We start from the raw sequence: 11,379 nt of genomic DNA on the forward strand, positions 1-11,379 counted from the left end.
CAGCTGGTCACCTCTGCTTTAGTTCCACCTTGAGGCTAGCAGAGACTGCCCCTGCTGTTACACTCCAGCCCTCCGTCCCAACTGACCCACATTAGTATGTAAATATACTGTATGGTTGAGGATCCCGTGTTCTCTGTCCTGTAAAGACTACAATAAATAGAAAATATCAGATTCTTGTTTGATTTTGAGAACATTGCAGATGAAGCAGCACGTTTCAGAAAATGCCCTGAGATAGTACAAAGACAAAAAGGCCTCAAGTTAAAATGGTAACTCTTTATTTACAATAGTTTACAGTAGTTTCACAGAAACAGTTTGCACCACAGTACAGACGACGCTTTCTCAATAAGGGAATAGGATAACCCAAGATCAGAATACACGCGCTGTATCACGATGAGTAATGCTAACGTTAATGACACTGATGTCTTAAAGACGCAGACTAAAATTACACATTTGTGCCTGAAGATGTCTCCTCAGGTTCTCATCGAGGCGTGAATGTCCTTGAGAAACAGCAAATAATTTTAGGTCTTGAAACATCTTGACGACATCACAACCTGATCTTTAAAGATCTGGCGATTGCTGGGTACGAACTAGTTAACCAACATTTGTAAAAACCCAGAAGACAAGAGAGCAGAGACCAGCTTGACTACTTTGAACTCTTAGAAAGTCCTATGTTCTTTACATAACAAACATCCAGTGTGTGCATTAGTCAATGATTCTGCATTGTAAAATCCTATCCTGGACTAATATAAAAAGGTTCCGAGTCTAAAATCTGTCACTACAGTATGGCTTTTATGTAATCAGAAACAGCAGATGGCACATGAATAACGAAGCTTAAAATCCAATTACAAGTACTAGGAAAAAAGTGCCTTAAAAACAACCCTTTTTCCATTAACCTGCTGCATTTGGAAGTGACTGAATACTGCTGTGAAAGCATTAGTGAGCGGTGATGAGAGGATGAGATATGTTCTTCTGATCTGACCTTTCAGAGACAAACAAACCGACCCGGCCCGTGGTACTTTGTAGATTTCCATTTCTCCATCTTATAGAGGAACAAAGACCATTGAGCTCAGTAGAGCCATAGCAGCACATGCATTGCAAACACCCTCACACAATTCAAACACCCTCACACAATACACACCCACACTTTTAAGAGAATCTTTCTAACAACACTTTTCCAGTTAAGATAGGTTTTTTTTTTTTTTCATCTGTCGATACTTCAACAGGACGGCCAAAGGAGTTCCCTTCTATAAACATACCTGTCTCTGAAAACACTGTCATGAGCATGGAACGGTTAAAAACCAAGGTGACTGGAAAACAAGTATTTATGAATATAGCTGTTCAGTCATAGAATGCAGCAAAAACACTGAACAGAGGAAAAAGACAACGCCTTCACTGAAAACTGGCTTCTTTTATCTGTGAAATAATGTCACTTCTGTTGAAATACGAACACTGTTTAAACTGTTTGAAAAGCAAACTGTGGGAAAGCGTATGTGTGGCCACGTAACATTTTGATTTTAGAGGAGTGGCCTGAGGCAAGAAGACAGTCTGCGAAGTAGACGGGAGAGGGACAAGCGCTCGGTTCAGTTGTACAGGCTTCAAGCCTCAATTATATTCTTTCACAATGTCTTAAATAACAGAACATGTATACATATGAAGCGGATGCAGACTCTAGTCTCTTTTCCTACATCTTTGTTCTATTGGATTATACCTCAGCTTAATACTATAGCACCATCTGAAGCAACTAACACGAGGCTTAACTTGTTAACAGTTAATTGTGCAGCAAGAAGCTTGTAAGATAAATAAAATCCAGTTTAATCAGAAAGACAAACCTGTCCCCATGACAGAAAGGTCATGTGGGTTCTTTAAACAAAAACAAAAAAAAGTAATCCCAGCATGCACCATAGTGGGTGGCAGTTGTGTATTCTCTCTTTAATGGCAGTTCAAATGTTTCCAGTGTTCACGAGACACCAAGTCCCAACAGTAGAGGTTTGCTGCTACGCTAATGTCATCTACAGACAGACATCCATTCAGTGATTGCCTTACGCAGAGTCCGTAGGGAAGCAGTAACAAACCGTAGTAAATCTAAAATGACACTCAAAACTGTTTCCAAATGGGATAAGGGCTCGGTATAGGTCCAACAAAGTGTTAGAAAAAGAGTGCATGGCTGATCATGAAGGACAGAGGACCGAAGGGTGCGAGACCTGAATTTTTAGGAAGGGTCAGTCCTGCAGGTGGAGGGGGAGCAGGAGTGGAAGGGGTCAGAGTTCAGGTCCGGCCTAGGGTCAGTCTAGCAGACGCTTACGTGGGCCCACGCGTGAGCGATGAGAGCGCCGGGTGTCCAGGGTTCCGTGTGACTCTCGGCAGCTCTGGCATATGTACGACTCTGGCACGTGGCTCTTGCGGATCTTAGCACACGACAGGTGGATCCAGGTGTTACACTTGTTACACTCGATCATGGCCCGGCCCGCAAAAGGCTTCATGCAGAAACACGTCACCAGGTCCCACGAGTCGTCGTCTGAGAAGACGTGAGAGAGAAAGCATACCCCGAGTTAAGCTTGGTCACTTTGTGTCATTTGTAACAATGCGATACAATGAATCAAAGAAGAAACCTTACCAGAGTCTACCATGATGTCCTCGTCCTCCTCTGATCCGTCTTCGTCTCTGAACACCACCTGTTTCCCCTGGCGGAACACCGTTCTGTTTCCTGAAAGGCCCTCCACCTTTTGTACCTTCACCACCCCTTCTTCAAGGTCTTGACCGTCCCAGTTTCGATGCTCCTCATTGGGCTCCTCCTTGCAGGGGGCCGGGCTAGGCAGGATCTGGGGGTGGAGGGGAATGCTGATCTCATCTTCAGGCTCTTCTTTGATCATTCGGCCACCAAAGGAGACAGGGTACTGCAGCTCTGGGACTGCTGAGTGGGCCTGCTGAACACCACTTTCTTCACCGGCCGCATGCTCCCTCTCCTTTCTCCTTTTCTTCTTCTTCAGCTTGTCCGCTTTCCTGCGGTCATCTGGGTGCAGGGTGGCGATTGTGTGCTGCAGGGGGAGAAAAGGGGGCATGTATGTTTAGATGGATGAAGATGAACATGTAAGGCTAATGGTGTGACATCAATACAACTCACATCTTTCTTGGTGTGACTGGACATCGTGGATCCTGGCTGTGGACGTTTCCTGCTCCTGTCCTGGGGGACCTTGGGGGGGCGCTGGGGGCAGGATGTTGGGGGTCCCGGGGTCCAGCCATCGCTGTCAGCTGTGCTGCCTGTACTGTTGGGAGGACTGGAACTACTGCGCAGTGGAGAGTCCTGGAACAATGTATGGGAGAACAAAGGGTGAGTGAGTTCAAACTTCCAGAGGTAAAGCTGGTAATTAACAGATTGGCTATTAACAGATCCACTTAATAAGATTCCTGATTACCAATCAATACATGGCAATAAAGCATTTGTATTTATGATTATGATCTACTGTACCAGACTAGAGATATGCTTAACACTAACGCACACTTGCTGTACCTCGCTGCAAAGCAGGCAGACAGCTTGGTGAGTTTGCCTTTGTGTTTTGTCAAGATTGTATGAAGTATAATATACGACGATTCCAGCCCATTGCTTGTAAAACATTGTCAAACATGTTGATTGTATTGATCTGTGCGAGTATTTTATTTTACTTTTATGAATTTTAGGATTGTGTTATCCACTGTAACGTTACATGAATTTATTTGTGTTCAGTTTTTTCTACTTTACCAGGATATTTTGTCAGCGGTTTAAATGTGGAAAGATACTTAATACAACAGTCCTCAGAGGTCAATAAAGAGTGCATTAACAATACAATACGATAATTGTAACGTTAGCTACAGGCACCAACTGCCTCGTTTACTCACCTCTTGCGGGTATGGGATGTAACCGGCATAAGCCAAGACGAAAGTGCAAAACTTGTTAAAATCCTCTACTGTCCTCCTCCTGTATGGCGGACTAAACCCCTGAAACACAGTCACAGCAATGAAACATTAGCCGCATGATCAAACCTACAACTCCCGACATGGCGTTGACATTAACGGCAATTGATCGACACACTACTATGACGTTGCTCTGCTAACGGACACTCAACGTCGGCCCGATGGACGGACTGATGTTGATATTGAATAAAACAACATGTTGACAAACACATGCTAACGTTTGATCAACCGCACGGACAAGTTTCTTTCTTGACTTGTCGGTTAACATTCCCACCGATTAAAAAGTAAAAAACGACAGTTAATATTAGCTCGGTTGGCTAGCAATAGACAGCAAAGAAGTAACTAATGCTAAGAAGCTGGCTGCTGGTTCGTGTCATCAAAGTTTAACAAGCAAAACAAAACTAGGAAGCAACAAATAAACTTAATTGGCCGTCAAAGAGTCATTAATATGTCCATATCAGCTAACTGATAAATGCAGATGACGTAAATACAACGCTTAGTAAGCAAACGTTAATGTTAGCATGTTTCGCAATGGTGATGGAATATTTTCTTTTCGATTAAACGTTAAGCTAGCTTTAGCGACAAATCTCTTATAAAGTAGCGTCTGAAGTAACCACGATGTACCATTTTTTACACACAGCTTTTAGTAGTGAAAGTTAAAACTGAGCTTAGCTAAATGCGTGCAACTTATTTAACGTCTGCACCAGGAGCCAACATTATGAGAACATTAGCGCAGTGAGCTAACGCTAACCAGCAGCTGCTACACTCCGTGTGGTGACAACCTCGATCAACGTCGTTAGCCGTGTCTGCAAACTAATGTCACTCACTGTAAAACAGTTACCAAAAAGCACTCACCTCCGACTGATATGCATGGGATGTCGATGGGTCCATGTCACCCATCTTCACAGAGTACCTGGCCACCTGGCGTTTTGTCAATAACGTGACAGGATAGAGCAACGAACTACTCGACCGTAAACACACGGAGGACCTAGCTTTTGCTTGCTAGATACCTAACATCATAGCTAACGTCGTCTACGTTACGTTACTTGTGCTAAAACTCGAAGCAACAGTGTTCACTCAGTTGTTCCGCCAACGATGACGTCCACCTACTTGTGCTCGCGGTATCAACTAAATCGTCTCAAAGTTGCAAAACGTGTCTCCCGTAAATAGCAAACGTTACTACTGTATTTACACCGGTCTGTTGCTTCACTACGCAGACTGCTAGTAGAGAGGTTCACTTTAGCTGTCACCTGGTAGCTCTAATCATCTTCTGTGGTGGTTATTGGCGTTTGGCAAACCATCTTATGGGTGCATTACCGCCCCCTATTGGGCTGGAGTGCGAAGCAGTAGATTGGCAGAAAAAAGGAAGATATCTCTATTTTTCTTGTTGTTCTTAAAATAATTAGGAAAGGAGATTGTGTACCCAATTCTCCAATTAAATACTATACTCTGGAGATTAAAAGTGTACATTGCATATTTGACTACCACTGTCTTCCAAACTAATTAAAGCCACATAAGTGTGCTTGTGAGCAGAGATACACTTCCCCTATTCATCAGATAAACGTGAAAACAGCCTTCTAGTGTCAAACTCTGCACATAGCCTACATTATTCAGCACAGTGAGGGTCGTGCATCCAAATGAAGCAATAAGCAAAACACATTTTAAGTGGAGGGGGAGTCTTAAAAAATGCATCCTCTCAATCGACATGGTTCCTCTAAAATGAAATAAAAGTATTGTCATGAGCTCAGACAAAAAGCCCTGTTTTTAGCTTTGTGACAATGGCTTTTCCAGCAAATCCATTTTGAAAAGTTTGTTTATCCTGTGAAGTAGGCATATTTTCTCAACCCCAAAAGGGACGAATTCAAAATGTGGAGATACATTCCACTGAACAGGAAGGGCATGAAAAATTGTAATCTCAAAAGTAACACAAACTGTAAAACTGTAATGGAGTAAAAAGTACAATATTTGCCTCTGAGATGTAGTGGAGTAGATAAAGTTGCATAATATGGAAATACTCAAGTAAAGCACAAGTACCTCGAATTTGTACTCAAGTGTACTACTTGAGTATGTACTTTTTTCACCACTGGTTTTGTCTCAACCACCCAAACAGGTCATTCAAGCCATGCCAATAGCCTGTTTTCTTTATTATTTCATCTGTACCACAAAGACTGAGTTTCATTCCAAAGATTCTGTCACCACTGTTCCCATTTGTATGTAAATGTACTCACTTCATCCCATTCACTACCACATGTACTGGAATCCATAAAAAGGTAACACCTAGTGCAAACATTTGAAATGATCTATCACGTGTGGAGTATTAAAACCATACAAGTATGTAATTAAAATATAATATGGTTGTATGCTATGCCATAAAAGTAATGTCAATAGTTAATAGAATTACTAACTATGATTAATCCAACATTATTAATCGTGGGTACAAATCCACATATATATATATATATATATATATATATATATATATATATTAATTGCCGAACGTCGCGAGGAGAGCGCTCATTTAACAAATAGAATGCCTCACGTGTAAATCATAAAGAAGACTTTTTCTCAACGGAAGTCTTTTTTTTAATGTTCCGGTTGATTTCTGTGGTTTGAGCTTCCGCGCGCGTCGACGTGAAGAAGTCAATCTCCAAACATTCTGATCGAACATTATTGTTAAAGATGTCGAACGTCAGACTGCAGCATTTCAGGAGCTTTTTAACCGAACGCTTTACTTCTTTGGCCGTGGACATATTTGGAGAGATTGAAACTATTGTGGAGGCGTACTACGAGGAAAACAAACATCTGCGGAATGTTCTGCACATGGTGCTTAACCCTGAGATAAAGCTACCGAGGATAGGTGTGTTTATTTACTAACATTAGGTAATACAGCTCAGTTTTAATTGTTATAGCAATGTGAGGTTTATGTCTCTGCATCAGGCTGAAAACGAGCCCATGTTAGTTAACGTTAGAGCTGAACTACATAATGAAACGTAACGTTAAATAACGTAATACTGATAACAGTGTAGCGGTTTAAACTGAACTGTAACGTTACATTGTATAAGCTTTCTGCTGTGATCGTAACACTTTATGCAAGCAAGTGCTCTACTTGAGTACACCTTTTGAGGTGAATGTTCTTCACTTAAGTATTTGTGTATGCTATAAAGCAGCATACTTTTAAAGTATTCTCCCTCAATTTATACCCAACTCTCAAATTACTCTTTAAAATAAACATTGTTCAAGACCAGAGGGATGTACGATAAAAGCAAGTGTGACACAGGCAGACTTTCTTTGCGACTAAACCTAAATCCTCAGAGAGATAATGACACTCGCCAAAGAAGCAGCACTGATAAGACGTGAAAACTAACAGAGCCACGTCTCCGCCATTTTAGACTAACCGCGACTAACTGCAGTAAAACGTCAAACATACAAAAGTAAAACAAAATTATTTCTTTTTTTATTGTCATTTATGGCATGTGCTGAATAGAAAAACACAAATAAACATGCTACCTGTATGTCTATTTACTTACTTAGTACATTTATGAAAGAATCATAGCAGTAATTAACAAAAACTTGGGTTAACATGGGTTAAGATTTACAAACTCAAATCCAACACACTGAATATTGTTCTATTCCTTCAGCTGAGGATCTGAATTGTTTCTGGAGAATAATGCCAGAAAAAGATAATGGAGCCACTCGGCCTCTAAACACTCCCTCAATCCCCAAATCTAAACCCAACATCCTCCGGAGGTTGTTTAGGTGTACAGCATGACGATCTAACCAGGTTAAAAGAGGGCCACCTTTGTAACATTGTAAACTGGCTTTATTGATCTAGCTACGTTGTACATCCAGCAGGGAATATAGAAACTACCAAAACGTCTTTGAAAATACGTTGATAGATAAAACCATCTAAAGTGTATGAGTACATCCACCCCTGAGTGCAAAAAAAGATCTGAGCATGTTCAAACAATGAATAGAGGGCTTCACTTGTCTCCCTTTTTATCTGTTCTACAGCATTGTTTTCTGGTGTGCAAAAAGAACTACAGCTTCAAGGGGCCCGTACTGTGGCTTTATTCTTTTTATACCCAAAGTAAAGCAAATGATATATAAATACTTACTATTAGTATTCTCCTTTTTCTCCACAATAGATGTTCCCCAATACACTGGAGCAGCCACAGACGTCAGAGAGCAGCCCCCTGAGCCCAGCAATAAGGTGGATCCGGAAATATCAGAGCCGCTACCTAAGAAACCTAAAGAAGAGCAAATTGAACATGAAATAAGTTTGGGATCAGAACAACAACAACAACAACGACTAGAGCCGGGGGAAGTTGGTAACTTAATTTTCAGAGAGCAGCCCCCTCAGCTGAACATTATCCACTACACTGGAGCAGCCACAGACGTCAGAGAGCAGCCCTTTGAGCTCAGCAATAAGGTGGATCCGGAAATATCAGAGCCGCTACCTAAGAAACCTAAAGAAGAGCAAATTGAACATGAAATAAGTTTGGGATCAGAACAACAACAACAACAACTAGAGCCGGGGGAAGTTGGTAACTTCATTTTAAATGTGAAAAGTGACCCCAAAGAAGAAGAAGAAGAAGAAGAAGAAGAAGAAACCAGCATGCCCTGCATTATTGACTCATTCCACGTAAGAGTGGTTGAGGTCAACTCCGACTCTCCAGGAATCCTCTCAGCTGATGAAGACGAGGACTGTTACGCTGATGAAGACGAGGACTGTTACGCAGCAGCCTCGGATACTTCGGAACCTCGGGTCCCAGATCTCCCACAGCTACCCAGCAGCGAGGAGAGCACAAGTAGAAGTCGGGAACTTCAAAAACGTGATAAAAAGTCAGGAACAGGCTCAACGGTAAGGTTGTTTTAATGCCATAGAACCCCATTAAAAAAGCATTTCATGAATAAATCTAACTGTGACAGGCTGGAGAAGCTTTGTGATGTCGTAGAAAAACATCCAGTCATCCAGAACAATGTTCTAGTTGGAAGCAAAGTTACGTGGTTGTTGAGCTGTCATCAGAAACGCCCCTGACCGGCTCAGGTATGCTTATATTCCTGCACAAATGGGAATAGATACTTTGAATGTATTTTTTTTTTATGCTGATGTTAAGGCAAAGTAAGCATTTTTAGGATTCCTTTGAGCTGTGGCAACTTCTGATTATGACTTTTTCCACCCCGAGTAAAGGTGTATAGTTTTTCAGAGTTCATCTGGGTACCAAAAAAAACCTGTATTTATCCAGCCATGGATAAGTCCTAGAGAATTACAACACAGAGCAAAATGTTCTGGAGAAAATGAAGTTGTCCCAAATGAGTTTTTATCGTGCAACTTTGATCTGAAGATGTCCTGGAAATATCCCTAAAATGATCCTGTAAGAACTGTGGGAAAACACCGTGGCGCCCTTAAGGACTAGTAGAGAATGTTTTGTTTGTTTTTAACAGTTGAAGCGTGAAATAATTCTATTTTTTATTTTCCTGCTACAAAATGTAAGAAGCCAAGGTGGTCCCTACAGAAAACCATGCTAGAATTACCAAGGTAAGAATGACTGCACTTTTATAATTGTGATTATTATATTTTCATTTTATATATCGCTAATAATTGTAACCTGTTTCATACAGGATGGCGACCCAGCCATCTTTCCTTCCTGCCCCGACTGACTGCCGGTCCTTTTTGACAAGGCTCACAGAAGCCTTCAAGAATTTTCCAGATGACAAGAAGCCTCTGATAACTAAAATGGGCCTCACGGAGGATGTGGAGTTGGTGGACTGTGCTTTTGGTAAAGTCCCTAAAGGTTGCTCCCTGTCCTATCAGTGCCCCGTACCATCAGAAAGGGATTACAGGATTCACATCGACGAACCCCCTCGACCGCTGCTCCCCCTGGCTGATCACAGACTGAAGCCGATGCCGGTCGTGCCTACCCTCAGCGCCAAGGAGCAGGAACACATGGACGTCATGCAGATCACCTGGGAGGCAGCGCACCTGCTGGAGCAATCCACGCGAGGACGCAAGGAGGAAGAAGAGAAGCTGAGGACCCTGCGTTTGACCAGCCGTTTCAAGGAAGTCTGCAAGCTCAAACCAGGAAGGACCAACGCGCAGCACCTCCTATTCAAGATACAGAAAGGATTACCCCGGTGCAAGGCGGCGCAGATAGAGGAGGAAATGAAGGCCGAGGCACTTCTGGAATACTGTAAACATTTGCGCGTCAACTGGTCCCCCTGCGGGTTCGTCATCCACCCGAATGCTCCGTGGCTGGGGGCGCTGCCCAGCGGGTTGGTGTACGACCCCAAGGAGACTCCCAGCTTCGGGCTGGTGCACGTCAAATTCACCGGGTTCAGGAGCTTCATCGAGTGCAAGTTCCTGTTCTACCCGGACGGAATCCTGCAACTGAAGAGCACCCACTCGCACTACTGGCAAATCCAAGGAGAGATGATGGTGACGGGCACGGAGTGGTGCGATCTGCTGGTGTTCTCCAGAGAAGACATGCTGGTTCAGCGCATCTACCGAGACGATGCCATGATCAACATCATGAAGAAGAAGTTGGATGATTTCTTTTATTACTACTACCTGCCATGTTTGTCTTAAACTGACGGCCCAGCTCGAGCGTCGCCGCACTGCTGTTATACAGTACTTGCTGGTGGTTGGTTGTGAGTTTTCACAGATTGCAAACTACTTGAATGTCATTTTTTTTTCTGATCACACATGTTCATCTGGCGTTATTAAACAGACATTGTATTAGTTTCATTGAGTCTAGTCGACAAGAAGGTTTTTATTCTGTAATGTTTCTCTCGTTGAAGTATGTTTTCATTAACCACGGATACATTATTGATCTTTTGTACTTTCTTTTTCTTTGAAATGACTGTCGAGAGAGCCAGATCCCGTAGGTAATTCAAAACTGAAGTAGAGTTTATATTTGTCATGTTTACCTCTCTTACTGCTCTCCAGAGGTGTCCTGTTCTAGGGCTGCACCTACTTTAAAGACTCTTTTTTTTAAATTATTGATTAATCTGCTGATCATTTACTCGATTATTCTATTATCCTACCTCAATTTCCTCGAACCCAAGCTCACATTGCTTACACTTTCCTTACACCTCAAACCCTTTCAGGTCTCAGGTCTTAAACTTTCAATAAAAGCAAAAATCAAACTTATTCAGCTCTCCTAACTCCCACAACTTACACTGTTCATACACAATTTACTGAAAGTGATTTCATTGCTTGCATAACACTGACAACATTTTCAGTTATTTTACAGTAAAGAAAGATATTTGAAGAAAAACAAGAGGTTGAATTCGCAATGATTGATTATATTGTTAAACACAGCATTGCGGAGGTAAAGCCAATGGCAACAAAACAAGGGCTCAGGTGGAGTGTTGTCTTGTGTGGCCTCTGCTCCTGTAGGGGGCGCTGTGTCCACTCACTGAGGTAGTTGC

At 42.3% G+C, this 11,379-nt stretch overlaps 2 protein-coding genes across 2 annotated transcripts; one reads left to right on the forward strand and one right to left on the reverse strand.

Annotated features, from left to right (window-relative positions):
• phf13 (PHD finger protein 13) lies at positions 1-5,199 on the reverse strand. Its single transcript, XM_031855629.1, has 5 exons — positions 4,804-5,199; positions 3,874-3,972; positions 3,122-3,301; positions 2,615-3,035; positions 1-2,515 (listed from the first exon to the last, which is right to left on the reverse strand). Exons 1-5 carry the CDS (start codon positions 4,846-4,848, stop codon positions 2,283-2,285), a joined length of 978 nt encoding a protein of 325 aa, XP_031711489.1. The 5' UTR covers positions 4,849-5,199; the 3' UTR covers positions 1-2,282.
• Positions 5,200-6,548: 1,349 nt separating this feature from the next.
• Positions 6,549-11,317, forward strand: LOC116388000 (uncharacterized). The gene is made up of 4 exons (XM_031855543.1): positions 6,549-6,805; positions 8,094-8,809; positions 9,444-9,487; positions 9,571-11,317. Exons 1-4 carry the CDS (start codon positions 6,628-6,630, stop codon positions 10,532-10,534), a joined length of 1,902 nt encoding a protein of 633 aa, XP_031711403.1. The 5' UTR covers positions 6,549-6,627; the 3' UTR covers positions 10,535-11,317.
• The last annotated feature ends 62 nt before the right edge of the window (positions 11,318-11,379 follow it).

This window comes from Anarrhichthys ocellatus, unplaced genomic scaffold (assembly GCF_004355925.1).
Source record: "Anarrhichthys ocellatus isolate YVR2014 unplaced genomic scaffold, GSC_Weel_1.0 scaffold1, whole genome shotgun sequence".
In the NCBI taxonomy this organism is placed as follows: Eukaryota; Metazoa; Chordata; class Actinopteri; order Perciformes; family Anarhichadidae; genus Anarrhichthys; species Anarrhichthys ocellatus.